This window comes from Columba livia, chromosome 1 (assembly GCF_036013475.1).
Source record: "Columba livia isolate bColLiv1 breed racing homer chromosome 1, bColLiv1.pat.W.v2, whole genome shotgun sequence".
NCBI classification, from domain to species: Eukaryota; Metazoa; Chordata; class Aves; order Columbiformes; family Columbidae; genus Columba; species Columba livia.
Genome location: NC_088602.1, coordinates 210079157 through 210092849, shown reverse-complemented (window position 1 = coordinate 210092849; position 13693 = coordinate 210079157). Strand labels below are relative to the sequence as shown.

Genomic DNA, 13693 nt, shown 5'->3' with positions numbered 1-13693 from the left:
ATGATGTTTTGACACTTTATAAGAGTCTTATTATGGAAAGAACGGATGATGAGTTTTGATGCTGTTCAAAGTGAAACTCACATTTTCATTCTGTAATAGAATTTTCCCTTTAAAAGACAAAACCAGAGCTCAATCAACTCAGAACTGGTGTAAATAATGTTTCATTTTCACTAGACGTTGGAATGTTGGACTCTATGATCTTGAGCGTCTCTTCCAACCTAAATGATTTTGTGATTTTATGAAGGTACAAAATTAAATGAGATTCTGTTGATTAGATGTATAAGAAAACCATGACTTTGGTGCTCCAGTAACAGTCAAGAAAATATACAAAGAAGTGAGAGGAGGGCAACGTCCAGCTGAACTTCACAGAATCACAGGATGGTTGGGATTGGAAGGGGCATGTGGAGATCATCCAGTCCAACCCACCTGCTAACGCAGGGTCACCAGAGCAGATCACACAGGAAGGTGTCCAGGCAGGTTTGAATGTCTCAGAGAAGGAGACTCCACAACCTCTCTGGGCAGCCTGGGCCAGGCTCTGCCACCTCAAAGGAAAGAAGTTTCTCCTCATGTTCAGACGGAACCTCCTGTGCTTCAGTCTGTGCCTGTTGCCCCTCATCCTGTCGTTGGGCACCACTGAACAGAGTCTGGTCCATCCTCTGACACCCACCCTGGAGATATTTATAACCATTGATGAGATCCCCTCTCAGCTTCTCTTCTGCAGGCTGAACAGCCCCAGATCTCTCAGTCTCTTCTTCTCCAAGGTCCTTCCTATCGCATGGGGGAGGAAGGCTGGCTCTGGATGGAGCCCCATTGACATACATGGGTTTGGTTTTTTGTAACACTGGACAGAGGAGGTCTACAGCTGGGATGACCTCAAGCTCTGTAGAAGGAGAACCGATCTTCTATAGGGCAGGCTGGCTAGAGTCAACTGGCAGAGAGCAGAGCATTAAATGAGCTTAAAAGGGGGGCAAGGGAAATGGGTAATGAATGAGTACTCGTTTAGAGAAAAATCAAATTTTGGAGGAGAAAATTAATCAAGGTACCAAGAGAAAAAAAAAAAAAAAGGAAAAAAAAAAAAAAGACAAAATTCTTAATTGCCTTTATATATTAATGCTGGCAGCCTGGGTGATTAAACGAGAGAAATTGGAATTACTCACTTTCAAGCATAAATTTGATCTCATTGGTACTATTGAAATGTGGTGGCAAGATTCATCTGATTGAAATGTTAAATCAATAGTTATAAACCTATTTCAAAAGGATCGATTGAGTGAGGGCACAGGGGGCCTGTCAAACATGGTACTATCCATTTCTGAGCCCTGACAACTCTGAAACCAATGATTTTTGAATACTTACGGATCGATATTTTAACAGCATGGCACAGGAGGGGAACAGTTGCATTAGATCACTTAAATCACCCTAGAGAACTGAATGTTCAGTTCCCTAATCACTTATCCCTGATACGTAGAGTAAAAAAACGATGCTACCACAGGAGACTTCATCCTGAGTGACATATATTGCAAGTCTGAAGCTGCCAATACCAAAATGTCCTTGAAATTAAAAAATATTAAAGCTGACGACCTACTAACTCAAAAAGCACTGCAGGGAGAGCAAGGGAATTGTGTCAGGTCCTTTTTCTTTGTTGACTTACGACGATGAACTGATCACTAGCAAAAAGTTGGTGGTTGAAGCATCAATGACAGGAACTTTGCCATATTCAAACAGGTTCAAGCCCACTCTAGAGAAAAATAATATAGCTGGTGCTTTAAAAGGGCAAACCCCATAGAGCCAAAACAAAGAAATACACACTAGAAACTGTGAGCAATTATTGCAAGAGTTTTAAAAGCTATTTACTACATAGCAAAGCTTTTTAAAATATAAGAATTAAGGTTGTATGGATGACAAAACCCAACCTTTTTTGGTTTACTGCAACTATCCTTGATAGACAGGTAGTGACTTTAAATGAAGATACACTGATAATGCCAACCAGCAGGCTTTTTTCCAAGCAATTTCCACGTCTCGTTTTTCTTCCCCTAAGGATTTTGCAATGGCCGAATGGGTCACCCAGTGGGCCGGCTTTCATTTTTTTCACCTCTTTTTCTCCCAGATGAAGAAGCTGAGATAATGTATGGAACACCCCATGGTCAACCCTTTGTTCTCCTGCAAAACAGGGTCCAGATGGGTTCTAAAGAAGGAGCAGAGCTGGTGTCATCAGTGATGGCATCATTTACCCCAGGTCAAACCAGACATCACTTAGAGAAACGAGTCACGATACTTGAAGGAAACATCAGCCATTTAAGGCTGGTTGTGGAAAGAAGTTTTCCCTTTAAGACTGAATCAAAGAGACCACATGTCCATGCTCCATCCCCAAATCTCCTTGGGTGACAGGGCAGCTCACACAGGAGGAGACCAAATTACAAACCACCCTTCCTTCCCCCACCAAAACAAAAATTACCTGATGACAAGCGCCATGTTAATAGGTACATGGATACTCCAGGAACAGCCGTCCAAGTCAGCAAAATGCTTGAATCTCCAGCCTGTTGCACTGTGAACTCGGTCACTTTGGGTAAATCCACTGTTAGAGATGAAATAAATAAATCTTAGAAGGGGTAGAAGCTACCACCAAAAGCTTGTCTGAGCTGGAAGAAAGATGCTGCATCCCTTGGGAGGCTCAAGGCCTGGCCCCACTGAAACTCAAAGCAAAAAGTCCAGATAGAAACGATGAGGATGAAGCACATCTTGGCTACACTTGTCCACAGCTGGTGAATCTCTCAGATGGTACCTACCCCAAGCTGCAAAGATGTGTGTGCCAGGAAACACATCTTAGCCTGCAAACAGCTTTGGAGACCTCCTTCGTCCTAAACCACCAAATTTCTGGTGAGAGGAAGGAATCCCTACAGCACTTGAGAGGTTTTCCAGAAACCTGAATCAGCTCAGATCCTCAGCTGGTGGGAACTGGTGGAGATTGAGCAAATACCTGTTGTCATATCTTCAGCCCAGACTACGGAGTGTGAAACTGGAGCTGTTGGGATAAGCAATAAAGTTGTTTCTTGTTCCATTGTGCCAGATGCTGTTGCTCCTCGAAACTACAGCGCTGGCTCTACACCCCTGACCTTCTCCACCATTTGATCTCCAAATTTGCCTATTCTGCAGCAGCAATCAAGACGCATGATGTCACAGCATCATGAGTGCTGACGTTTGCCTTTATCCGCTGGAAATTGTCAAGATATTGTAACTAAATAGGTGGTTTCAATATAACATGTCACAAAAGTCACATCTCATGGTGATTATTGGCAGTGGAAAACAGGCGAAGTCCCAACATTTCTCCTTGATAAGAAGAAAAGGACCAATGCATGATTTCTGGCATGCTGGTTGGTGGGACCCGAGAAGTAATAAGGTGTCTAGCAGCCAATATTGCTTTTTTTCCACCCTCACATCCCATGAGAGCTCCTAGGAAGAGATGGCCCCTAGCACTAACGTGGAGATGCTCTTGTCCCCATCCAGCAGTCCCGTACCACAGGTTTTGGCTGTGAGGAGTGTGGGGCCGCCCTCCCGTCCCCCCACCATTGCAGACATGCCGATGGTGTAGGTGGTACTCTCCTTCAGTTTGGGGATTGTGAAGGAGACTGTTTCTGCTGCAAGCACCTGGGAGGTTTCCAAACCACCTAAGAGGAGTCATTCAAAAAGACCCCAGTGTTACATAGAAAGGGCAGGGTAATTGCTATTAACAATTATTGTTACAGCAGTTTCTTCCCACATCTCTTATGGGACCTCACCATCAAGGTGCTTGTTTTGCATCTGGGGAAATTGAGGCACAGGTAGGTGAGAGATGCGGTCACAAAGACATCACGTACACTGATGGAAGGGAACAACTTCTCTGACTTCCCAAATCCCAACTATGTCTATTGATATTTTTGTTAGCGACTAAAACCTGGCTCAGTTACAGCACTTCAACCTGCTCCTGTAGACATTATCGTCCCCATCTACCCGGATGATCTGTGGGAAAAGGAAAGAGCTGAGCTAAGCTCCTGTTTTCTGAGGTTCCTTGTGCTCTGTCCTCATAGAATCATTTTGGTTGGAAAAGACCCTCATGGGCATTGAATCCAATCATTAATCCAACACTGCCAAGTCCAGCACTGCCCCTGAGAACCTCATGTCCGTGTGTGTTCAACCCCTCCAGGGCTGGTGACTCCAGCACTGCCCTGGGCAGCCTGTTCCAATGCCCCACAGCCCTTTGGGGAAGAAATTGTTCCCACATCCAACCTCAACCTCCCCTGGCGCAACTTGAGGCCATTTCCTCTGCTCCTGGCGCTTGTTCCTGGGGAGCAGAGCCCGACCCCCCTGGCTCCAAGCTCCTTTCAGGCAGTTCAGAGATCAGAAGGTCTCCCCTCAGCTCCTGTTCTCCAGCTGAACCCCCCAGGTCCCTCAGCCGCTCCATCACACTTGTGCTCCAGCCCCTTCCCCAGCTCCGTTCCCTTCTCTCAACTCGCTCCAGCACCTCAAGGCCTTTCTTGGCATGAGGAGCCCAGAACTGCCCCCAGGATTCAAGGTTTGCCCTCCCCAGTGCCCAGTCCAGGGGGACAATCATACCACACCTCGCTAAGAGAGCAGGATGAGTGGCATCCAGGTTAACTTATAATTAGTCACCCCAGGAGGCCTCCTCCAAGACAGCTTCAAATTGTTAACACCAGTGTCAGTAACCCTCAGATCTTGAACGGTCTGAATGACATTGGACTCTGCAGGAGACACTGCAAAAATTAACCAGGATGAGATGTCTGAAGTAACAGCCCAAGTTATGCAGAGTTCATGGCTCCAAGCTATGGCACTGAAGAAAGACTTGGGTATTTATCCAGTATCTACTTTCCAGACATGTCCAGGCTGCATTTTCTAATGAACTGATGGAGGGGAGCACTTTGCAGTTAAGCTGAGGGATCTCATCTGCATTTGTTACCGCCTGCAACAAACTCTGCTGACACAACACAGGGATGTGAGGAGGTGGCCCAAGAGAGGACAGGTCATCCAGATGCATCTTTAAACACTGTGGGGAACTGTGGTTCAGATGACTTCATGTGAAAAGGACACTGAAAGGACTCAAGAATCTGAGTCTGAAGAGGCAGAGCCACAACTCAAGGAATATCACATCTCAAGAGTGCATGCTGGTGAGTTGACCCTGAGCGGTGCCTACAGAGAGGCTCCTACCTTTCTGAGATGGCTGTGGATAAATAACACTGGGGAGCATGTTAATATATCCGGGGTTTCCTACCTATGCCAAGCCTGTTTAACATGCCAGAAGGACATGTCCACTCCTACTCATTTTTCTCCCCTGTGGCTCCCTACAGTATAATTTACCCGGGTCTCATCTCTTTTCCAGCTGGACTGTTTGATGATGTTGAAGACTTTGGCCACTGGTCTGGATTTTGGGATGCTTGGAAGGCTGGCAAGTGCAGACTGGGCAGTTCAGACCTGACGGTTGGCCCAAGAGCATGGTGCATCAACAGATCAACTGCAAAGCACATCAGCTCCAGTTTACCTCTGGAAAATCCCAGGCAGAAACCCCAGAGCCTTTGGGATTCAGGTCTTCAGCCATCAGGCACAGCTGGATTGTAGGGCAAAGGACCACCACCATGGCATCCCCAACATGAAGGGAAGGTGATGGGAGTGGGGTGTAGGAGGCACAGCATAAGGCCTTTGTAGGAATACATGAGGTTGAGCCAGCCATGCAAGGGGTGTGTGGTGTGGTAGCTACTTGAATGTCCTGCCCATACTCACATGTCCTGGCTGAGGTTGTGATCCCTGGTCCCTCCACTGAGCCAAAGAGCACGTAGAGGGAAATCACATACTCGGTGTCATGGGCCAGGTTGCGGAGCTGGTAGGATGTGATTGATCTGTTGAGGGCCAGCTGGCGAGGACGGTCTTTCCCAAAGAACTCTTTGGGAGAGAGAAAATAAAATAGAAGAGGATAAAGAGCGAAGAGTCTGGGGAGAAGCTCTGTTGAGTATTTGGTAAGACACTATGTTTTCCCTGCCAGTACATCTCCAACCCAGCTGAACCTCTCTTGTACAACACCCATGTATGTGCTGGAGCAAGAGACAGTTTTCCTATGGTTATTTATTTGGGAATTTGAATGACTAAAGGATCCAAACCAGTTGAGAAGAACAAAAGGAACCAAACTAGTTCTCACATCCAGGGCACACAGTAATGTGGTGCAGTCCAAGGGCGGCTCCAGTGTGTGGTCTGCCCCTTCCCAGCATCTCCAGAGACTTGCAAAGCTCCTGTGCTGGATGACCTGCCCCAACTCTTCTCTGAGTACCAGGCAAGGTGGTGTAGGACTCTTGTTCTATACGTTGAATGCAGTTGCTGCAGAGACCCTGGAATTGTAGGTCAGGTCCAGGAATAATTTCTGGTTTCAGTTCATGCCCTGAAGTTGTGGGAAAGGCTGCTCAGACCAGTTAATGAGTTGGACCTGCCCCTACACCTACCATCCCTGAGGTTCCTAGTGCTTTATCTCCCATCCCACAGGAGAAGGTGGAGGTGCTAGAAGCAGGAAGAGGACAGGATCTTACCTGGTGTAGGGCCCCAAGCCACTCGGTACCCAGTGGCCCCAGCAACTGAGTCCCAGGAGAGCAGAGCGCTGTTGATGGATATCTCACTCACGTTCAGCATCTGGACGGTACTTGATGCCACTGGAAAAGAACAAAGTTGACCAACTGCATCAAGGTCCCAACAGCTCCTAAGTGCCCCCCAAAAAGCTGCGATGACCTAAAGTGTTTTCTGCAGCAGACGACAGGCAGGTTGGTGACTACAAATGACACCAGCTCTGTGCTGCCGGCACAGCTTCACCCACCATCCATGTCCTCTTGAGCTGGCTCCCACCCCTGTCACAGGGTACTCACCTGTCGTTGCTTTTCTGCTCACCACCGGCCCCTCAACATCCCCGAAAACAGGGTTGATGGTGACGTTGTACTCTGTGCCAGGCTGCAGCCCCTGGATCATGTAGTAGCTGTAGGTGTTGCTGAGGTTCACGTCCTGGATGCTGCCCTCTGCAAAAGGAAATGATGTCTGGGCTCTCTTGGGTCAGACCAAGGAGGACCAACCTCCTTGGGTCTCCTTGGCTGAGAGGGCAGTGGGAAAACACAAAAACAACCACTTGAGAAGTACACAGTTGTGTGAGATTGAATGGAACTTCATCCTCCTGGTTTGCATGCGTGCTGTGGCAAGGTCCACAAGCTGTGGATGGTAGGGACATGGCTTAGTGCAACGAGCACATATCTTAGTTGAGGAGCGAATATATATGCAGGTAGAAATAAGCCACAGCCACTCAGGCAGACCTCAGTGATCGCCAATAGATCAAGGCTGGTGGGGCCCCACCTTGAATACTGCTCTCAGCTTTGGGCCCCTCACACCAAGAAAGGCCTTGAGGTGCTGGAACGAGTGGAGAGAAGGGAACGGAGCTGGTGAGGGGCTGGAGCACAAGTGTGATGGAGCGGCTGAGGGACCTGGGGGGTTCAGCGGGAGAACAGGAGCTGAGGGGAGACCTTCTGATCTCTGAACTGCCTGAAAGGAGCTTGGAGCCAGGGGGGTCGGGCTCTGCTCCCCAGGAACAAGCGCCAGGAGCAGAGGAAACGGCCTCAAGTTGCGCCAGGGGAGGTTGAGGTTGGATCTGGGGAACAATTTCTTCCCCAAAGGGCTGTGGGGCATTGGAACAGGCTGCCCAGGGCAGTGCTGGAGTCACCATCGCTGGAGGGTTTTAAAAGATGCATAGATGAGATTCTCAGGGACATGGCACAGTGCTAGAGTTAGGTTATAGTTGGACTCAATGATCTTGAGGGTCTTTTCCAGCCAAACTGATTCTATGATTCAACGATTTTATAACGCAGGGCTTTGCAGAACAAACAAAATAAGCTAGCAACACACAAATGGTCACGTATGGGCCTGCAAGTAGACGCGTAGGAGGGCCACACTCTGCCCAGCCCTGGGAGACTCAGTGCTGGAGACATCTTGCCTTCCATGCAGGATGCCGAAGCCAACTGATGCCACAAAATACATTTTCTCATTTATGTATCCTTGTTGTGGACTAGAAACCACTCAGCTAAACCTCTCGGTATCGCTCTAGAGGGAAGCACGGCACAAGAAGAGTTAAAACCCAATCCCTGGGGATCTCACCCCATTTTCAGAGGGGCAGAGAAGTGCGGGCAGCAGCAGGTCGGGGTTTGGAAGGGAGAAGGCTGCCGTTTGCAGTTTGGTCGCTGGAGGGTGCCATGTCCCCATCTTCTGCTCCACCAGCACCCTGAGCCCCATCCCCCTCCCTCTCCCACCCCTCATTCCATGGATCTTCTCTCCACATCAGCAGCTCGTTTATGTTTAACTGTTCCCTGTCTTAGAAGTCAGAGAAGAAAAACAAAATCCCTCCACGGTCTGGGACAGCTGCACAGGGATGGGCAGAAGGCATCTAGATCCCAACACCCATAATGCGTGGACCCAGGATGGGATGGGGTGTTGGAGAAGGACTCTGTAGTAGAGGGTGGGTTGCCCCTTGGGATTTTACCACCTCTGGATTTGGGGTGAACTGGTACCAGGTGAAAGAGCTGCTCAGAAAGAGCAAACCTGGAGCAGAGGTGATGTGCCCTTGCTTCTTTATTCGAGGATGACCCACACTGTCCCCTCAAGGTGTGTCCCCACTCCAACGACATGGCAGGCTGTGGAGGTGCACGCTCCATTTCTAGCTGGGGTATTGAGCAAGGACTGTGTGAAGGTGAGTTTTGGGGTGTTCTGTGATTTTTTTCTGGAGAACCGTTCATTACGAAGTAACAAAAACACGTTTATGCCTTCCCTCTGAAGAATTTTCCCTTCTGATGACCTTCAGAGCTGTTCTCCAAATAACCCTCCCTCCCCTGGTAGGAGATGTCTCCTCATTTCATAACCAAGGGAAATGAGCCAGAGGAAAGTGTGCTATTTATTCAAAGCCTGCGATGGAGCCCAGGTGTTCTGACACCCCATCTCATCTTTGAATCGCAAAAACATCCATCTCCCAAGGCCAAAATATGCCATCAAACCTGAATTTCTAACTTCTGCTCCCCCACACCAGCAATGAAAATATGTTTGGGTTCGGGGCAGTGGAAAAGCTCCAGCTGCAAATGAAGATCTGTCTTCAAACACAGAAGTTTGTGTGAGAATGAGAAGGCCTTATGGGATGCTGGGGGATGAAGCCAGGTCTTAGGGCTGCAGAGAGAAAAGCAACAAGTACAGGCACTTCCAGCCTGTAATGTGGTACCTGTTGTCCCAAAAGGAGGTAACCCCAGCTGCTCAGGGGCTCTGGGATCATAGAGTAGTTTGGGTTGAAGGGACCTCCCCAGCTCCCCCAGTTCCCCCCCTGCCATGAGCAGGGACATCTTCAGCAGCTCAGGTTGCTCAGAGCCCCGTCCAGCCTGGCCTGGGATGTCTCCAGGGATGGTTCATCTACCACCTCTCTGCCCAACCTGGGCCAGGCTCTCACCGCCCTCAGGGCCAACAATTTCTTTCTCTTGTCCAGCCTGAATCTCCCTCCTTTAGTTTAAAACCATCACCCCTTGTCCTGTTGCAACAGGTTCTGCTCAGAAGTCTGTCCCCTTCTTTCTTATGGGCCACTTTTAGTACAGAAAGGCCACACTAAGGTCTCCCCAGGGCTTCTGTTCTCCAGCTGAACACCCCAGCTCTCTCAGCCTGTCCTCCCAGCAGAGCTGTTCCAGCCTCGGGTCATTCCTGTGGCTCCTGTGGCCCGTCTCCAGCAGGTCCATGTGTGTCCTGTGCTGAGGACCCAGAGCTGAACACTCTGAGTACAGGATGGATGTTCAGCTCTGCATGGACAACTTTTGCAGCTCCCTTCCAGCTATTAATCCCTTCCAGAGCTACTCAGACCCAGTAAATCCAGCATTAATCCCATGTCAACAAGGCTGGATAGCCATTATCCTGATTTATGCAGATCCAGAGCAGGGATTTTTGCATCCATGGCAGAGTTTGGATACACCTACCGTATGGCTGTCTGTTGCAAGCTGCTGCTTTATACCCATAGGTATAAAACTCCACCATTCACGGAGCCCAAAATATCTCTTTTCCCCCAGCTTCTTGTTGCATATCTGGACACAGAAGGTGTCAATGCACCGAATGCCTTGGGGACCTCACAGCTCCTGTCTCTCCATGTCCCCACTCACTGGTGCATGCATCCCAGTCCTGAGTCTCTACCTGCTGATGTCCAGGTGAGTCTGTACCCTGTTGCTCCCCGGACAGGGCTCCACCTTGCCTGGAGCGTGTTGGTGGTCTCATTCTGCAGCAAGATGCTTTTCACAGGCAGGAGCTTCACTAGAAGGACAAGGAACAAACCCCTCAGAGAACTTACTTGCCAGTGGAGCACTTTGCTGTTTGCCCTCCCTGCATTGTTATTTCTCCAGCCTGCCTGTCACTGGGAGAGGGAGTTAAAAGGGCTCCTGCCCTCCCTGACAGGCTGAAGACACCTTATAAAAGCAGTGGTGACCACATCTGTGACCATTGCTTTCCAGGACCAGTGCCTCTAATGCGCTACCTGATTTGCTTTATGCAGTGTGTGTGCAAAACAGGAGGCTCTGGCACATCTCCCACCCTTCCTCCCTAACAGCGTGATGGTGTTCAAAGGTGTCCATGTCCATGCATGTGATGGGGGAGAGCAGAGTTTAAGGTTGGAGTTAAGAATCTGTTGAACGTGTCTCCTTTGATGCACATCACCCTACAACACCCACCAGCTGTGAGTAGCTTATCAACTGCAAAGGGTGTGAATAGAGTGCCCAGGGCAAGAATGGACCAGCCACAAAGTCAAACCTCTTACATGTTCTCCCCACAGCAGCCACAGGCCGGCTCGGCCCCTGGGGGTACACGGCGTAGATGCTGATGTTGTATTCTCTGTCCTCCTGCAAGTTATCCAGCACATGGGAAGAGACATCACTGCGGAGAACCTGCTCGTAGGTCATTCCTTGTCTGTTGGCTGTAAAATCGAGGAGAAGAGTGATGGTGAAGACTTCCTGTCTACATCCCATGGTAATGTCTTCATAACATGGTGAAGAACATGATAGGATCTGGTTCAAGTGCATGTTTGAAGTCCCCCAACCCATGTGATGTTGCTGAGAGTGATGTCTTTATATAAAGCTTGATAGTTCCGCACTGTCCTAGCTCTCCAGATCACACAGAGGTGAGTGTGAGCCATACCAAAGGCTTGAACTCACCCCACATCCACACCAAAGCAGGCATTTGAGTATGAAAAATATCCACGGTAGGTCTGGATGTGACAGTGCAAATAGGCACAAGGCATCCACAGCACCATCCTCATCTTGTACTTCAAAAGAAAGTCCTTCAAAGGACTCTCCTCCTCCATCCTGGATGAAGCAAGCTGTCTGGAAGAGGTTAACCTGGCCTCCTTCCAGAGTAATGCCAGGAGCTCCACGGTACATTCTTTCTTGGACAAAATGGCACCTTTTCTGTCCTCCGGTCACTGCTCCTTTTAAAGCCAAGTCCAAGTGAAATTAATAAAATCTGAACTTACCTCTGGGGATGTAGATCTTGTAGCCCTCCAGCTTGCCCAGCGGAGGTGTCCAAGCCACCTTCAAGCTAAAAGGCCCTTCTTCTATCACACGGAAGTTAGTGACTGGAGGCACAGGTGCTTTGGGATACAAAAATATTGTAGAAATTGATGTGTCATGGCAAAGACCCTTGGAAAACCTTTTTGTCTTCAAGAACAGAGACACACAAGTGGAGAGCACCAGTTCTCCCTGTTCTCTTGGCTGAATCCTCAAAAGCAACCACCTCCTCTCTATCAAACCCTCATCTGCTTGAAAACTGAGCTGAAAACCCGCAAGGCAGGAAGCTTGTGGGCTTCCTCTTGGAATGGTGTTGGGAACTGTGCAATATCTACCCACATGGCATTTCCTCTTGAGCAGAGACAGTCTGCTGTGGTTTCATGGAGGCTGAGCAAGGACACATGAATCAAATGCTACTTGTGCCTATGGATGCAACTCTTACAAAGAGGAATCCATTTTGATCCAGTCAGCCATGGCAGACAGATTTATAGCTTTTGCCTCCAGCTTCATGTTGGGGACAATAAGAGAAGAGATCAAATGACTTTATTTCTACCCATAAAGACATTCCATCTTATTCCTGGCAAGTACATATGAGTCAACCTCATTGAGGAGCTTTATTTATTCATCCTGTCAGAGAACTTCCCTCAAGAAGACAAACAATTTAAGACATTGCAGGGGGTGGGGGAAGAAACAAAAGACAGGGAAGAAAGGAATAATTATTTTAAAAACCCCTTGGGCAAAACAGTCTTGGCACTTCTTGCAAAACAGGAAGAGAAACAGAATTAGTGCGCCCCTTAAACTCTTGAAAACCCTTGGAGTAGTGCAGAGACTTCTGGGACAAAAACCTGCTCCATCCATCACATCTGACCCAGTGTCTTGCACTCCAGGGTTTGGTCAAGAGTGAATTTGCTCCTTTGTTTCCAAGAACCTTGTAATTACAGCCAGCCATGTGACAGCAAAGGAATTTGGCTTGGCAGATTGCAAACCAAAGGAAGCCTACATCATTTCATGGGATATTTCCTAAAGGCCATGATCATACCACCTTGGTGTTCACCTTGAATGAGAAATGAAGCCCTAAGTGCATGCATAGTGCCAACCCAAACTTTTTGGACCATCCGCTTCTAAAACAAGGTGTTGAGAATATACATCTCTCCATAAAACTCGTATCTGTTTTTCTCAACCCATGGTCTCCAAAAGCTTTCTCATCCCAGGTAACATGAGTGTTCTATGAACTGAATCCCAGACTGGATTAGTTAAATTCTGCTGGCTATTAAATCAGACGATGTGAGGTATTCAGTGGGCTGCACCCTCTCCTTTCAAGTGCACCCACTCACAACCCTGCATCTCATACCATGGGCATTTGCATGAGCATCTTCCTACCCATTCCCACCTCTCCTCACATGTACAGTTTTGAGGTGGGTTTTTTTCCTGTACCCAGACAAGGAACACACAGGGATGACTACGAAAGAGCCACCTACTTGTTTTCCCCTTGACAGCTGCTGACTCCCCAGGAGCATCTGCATAGATGGCCCTCACCGTGAAGACATACTTGGTGTTGGGTTTCAGATCAGTCACCAGCACAGTACTTTTGCCACCATCCACCACAATCTGTCACACAAGGGGACAAATGACACCATTACATCTCCATGACAGCAGAAGACTCAGTATGTTTGCAAAAGGTGGGGAACAAATGATAATTTGGATTCACACTGGACGTAGAACCAACACAGGACAGCGTCAAGAGTGGATTTCATGAGGCAGTCCAGAAAAAACTCCATGAAAACAAGAACATGCATAAGGGTGAGGGTGGTTCCCAATCCTCTTCTGAAAAATGGAGGAAGAGCAACCATCATTGGCAAAGAAAGTTTATTTTAATCTCATAGAGGGAGATTTCAATGTAACCTGAGGGCAAGAGAGGTGGAGACAGTTTCTGTGTTTTCAGTGTTCTTATGAGATTCTGAAGCAGCCAAAGATGATCATTCTTGTTAAAGATGATCTTAATAATTAATACAATTAATAATATTAACCTTAATAATTTATACTTCCATAGCTTTGTTCTATTATTAGAAATCAATGTTTTTAGGCATACATCTTCTGGCCTTCTATCTTGCTCTCAA

General features: G+C 48.0%; 1 protein-coding gene across 2 annotated transcripts in view; it reads right to left on the bottom strand.

The window, feature by feature from the left end:
• Window positions 1-13693, bottom strand: part of LOC102087515 (collagen alpha-1(VII) chain) — a 120510-nt gene that overhangs the window by 83185 nt on the left and 23632 nt on the right. For both annotated transcript variants that reach the window (XM_065049330.1, XM_065049331.1), the window contains exons 8-15: window positions 13055-13184; window positions 11543-11659; window positions 10832-10987; window positions 10216-10332; window positions 6891-7037; window positions 6561-6680; window positions 5767-5925; window positions 2453-2572 (exon numbers count right to left, since the gene is read on the bottom strand). In XM_065049330.1, the coding sequence (XP_064905402.1) occupies window positions 2453-2572; window positions 5767-5925; window positions 6561-6680; window positions 6891-7037; window positions 10216-10332; window positions 10832-10987; window positions 11543-11659; window positions 13055-13184 (1066 nt within the window). The remainder of the gene's footprint in view (window positions 1-2452; window positions 2573-5766; window positions 5926-6560; window positions 6681-6890; window positions 7038-10215; window positions 10333-10831; window positions 10988-11542; window positions 11660-13054; window positions 13185-13693) is intronic.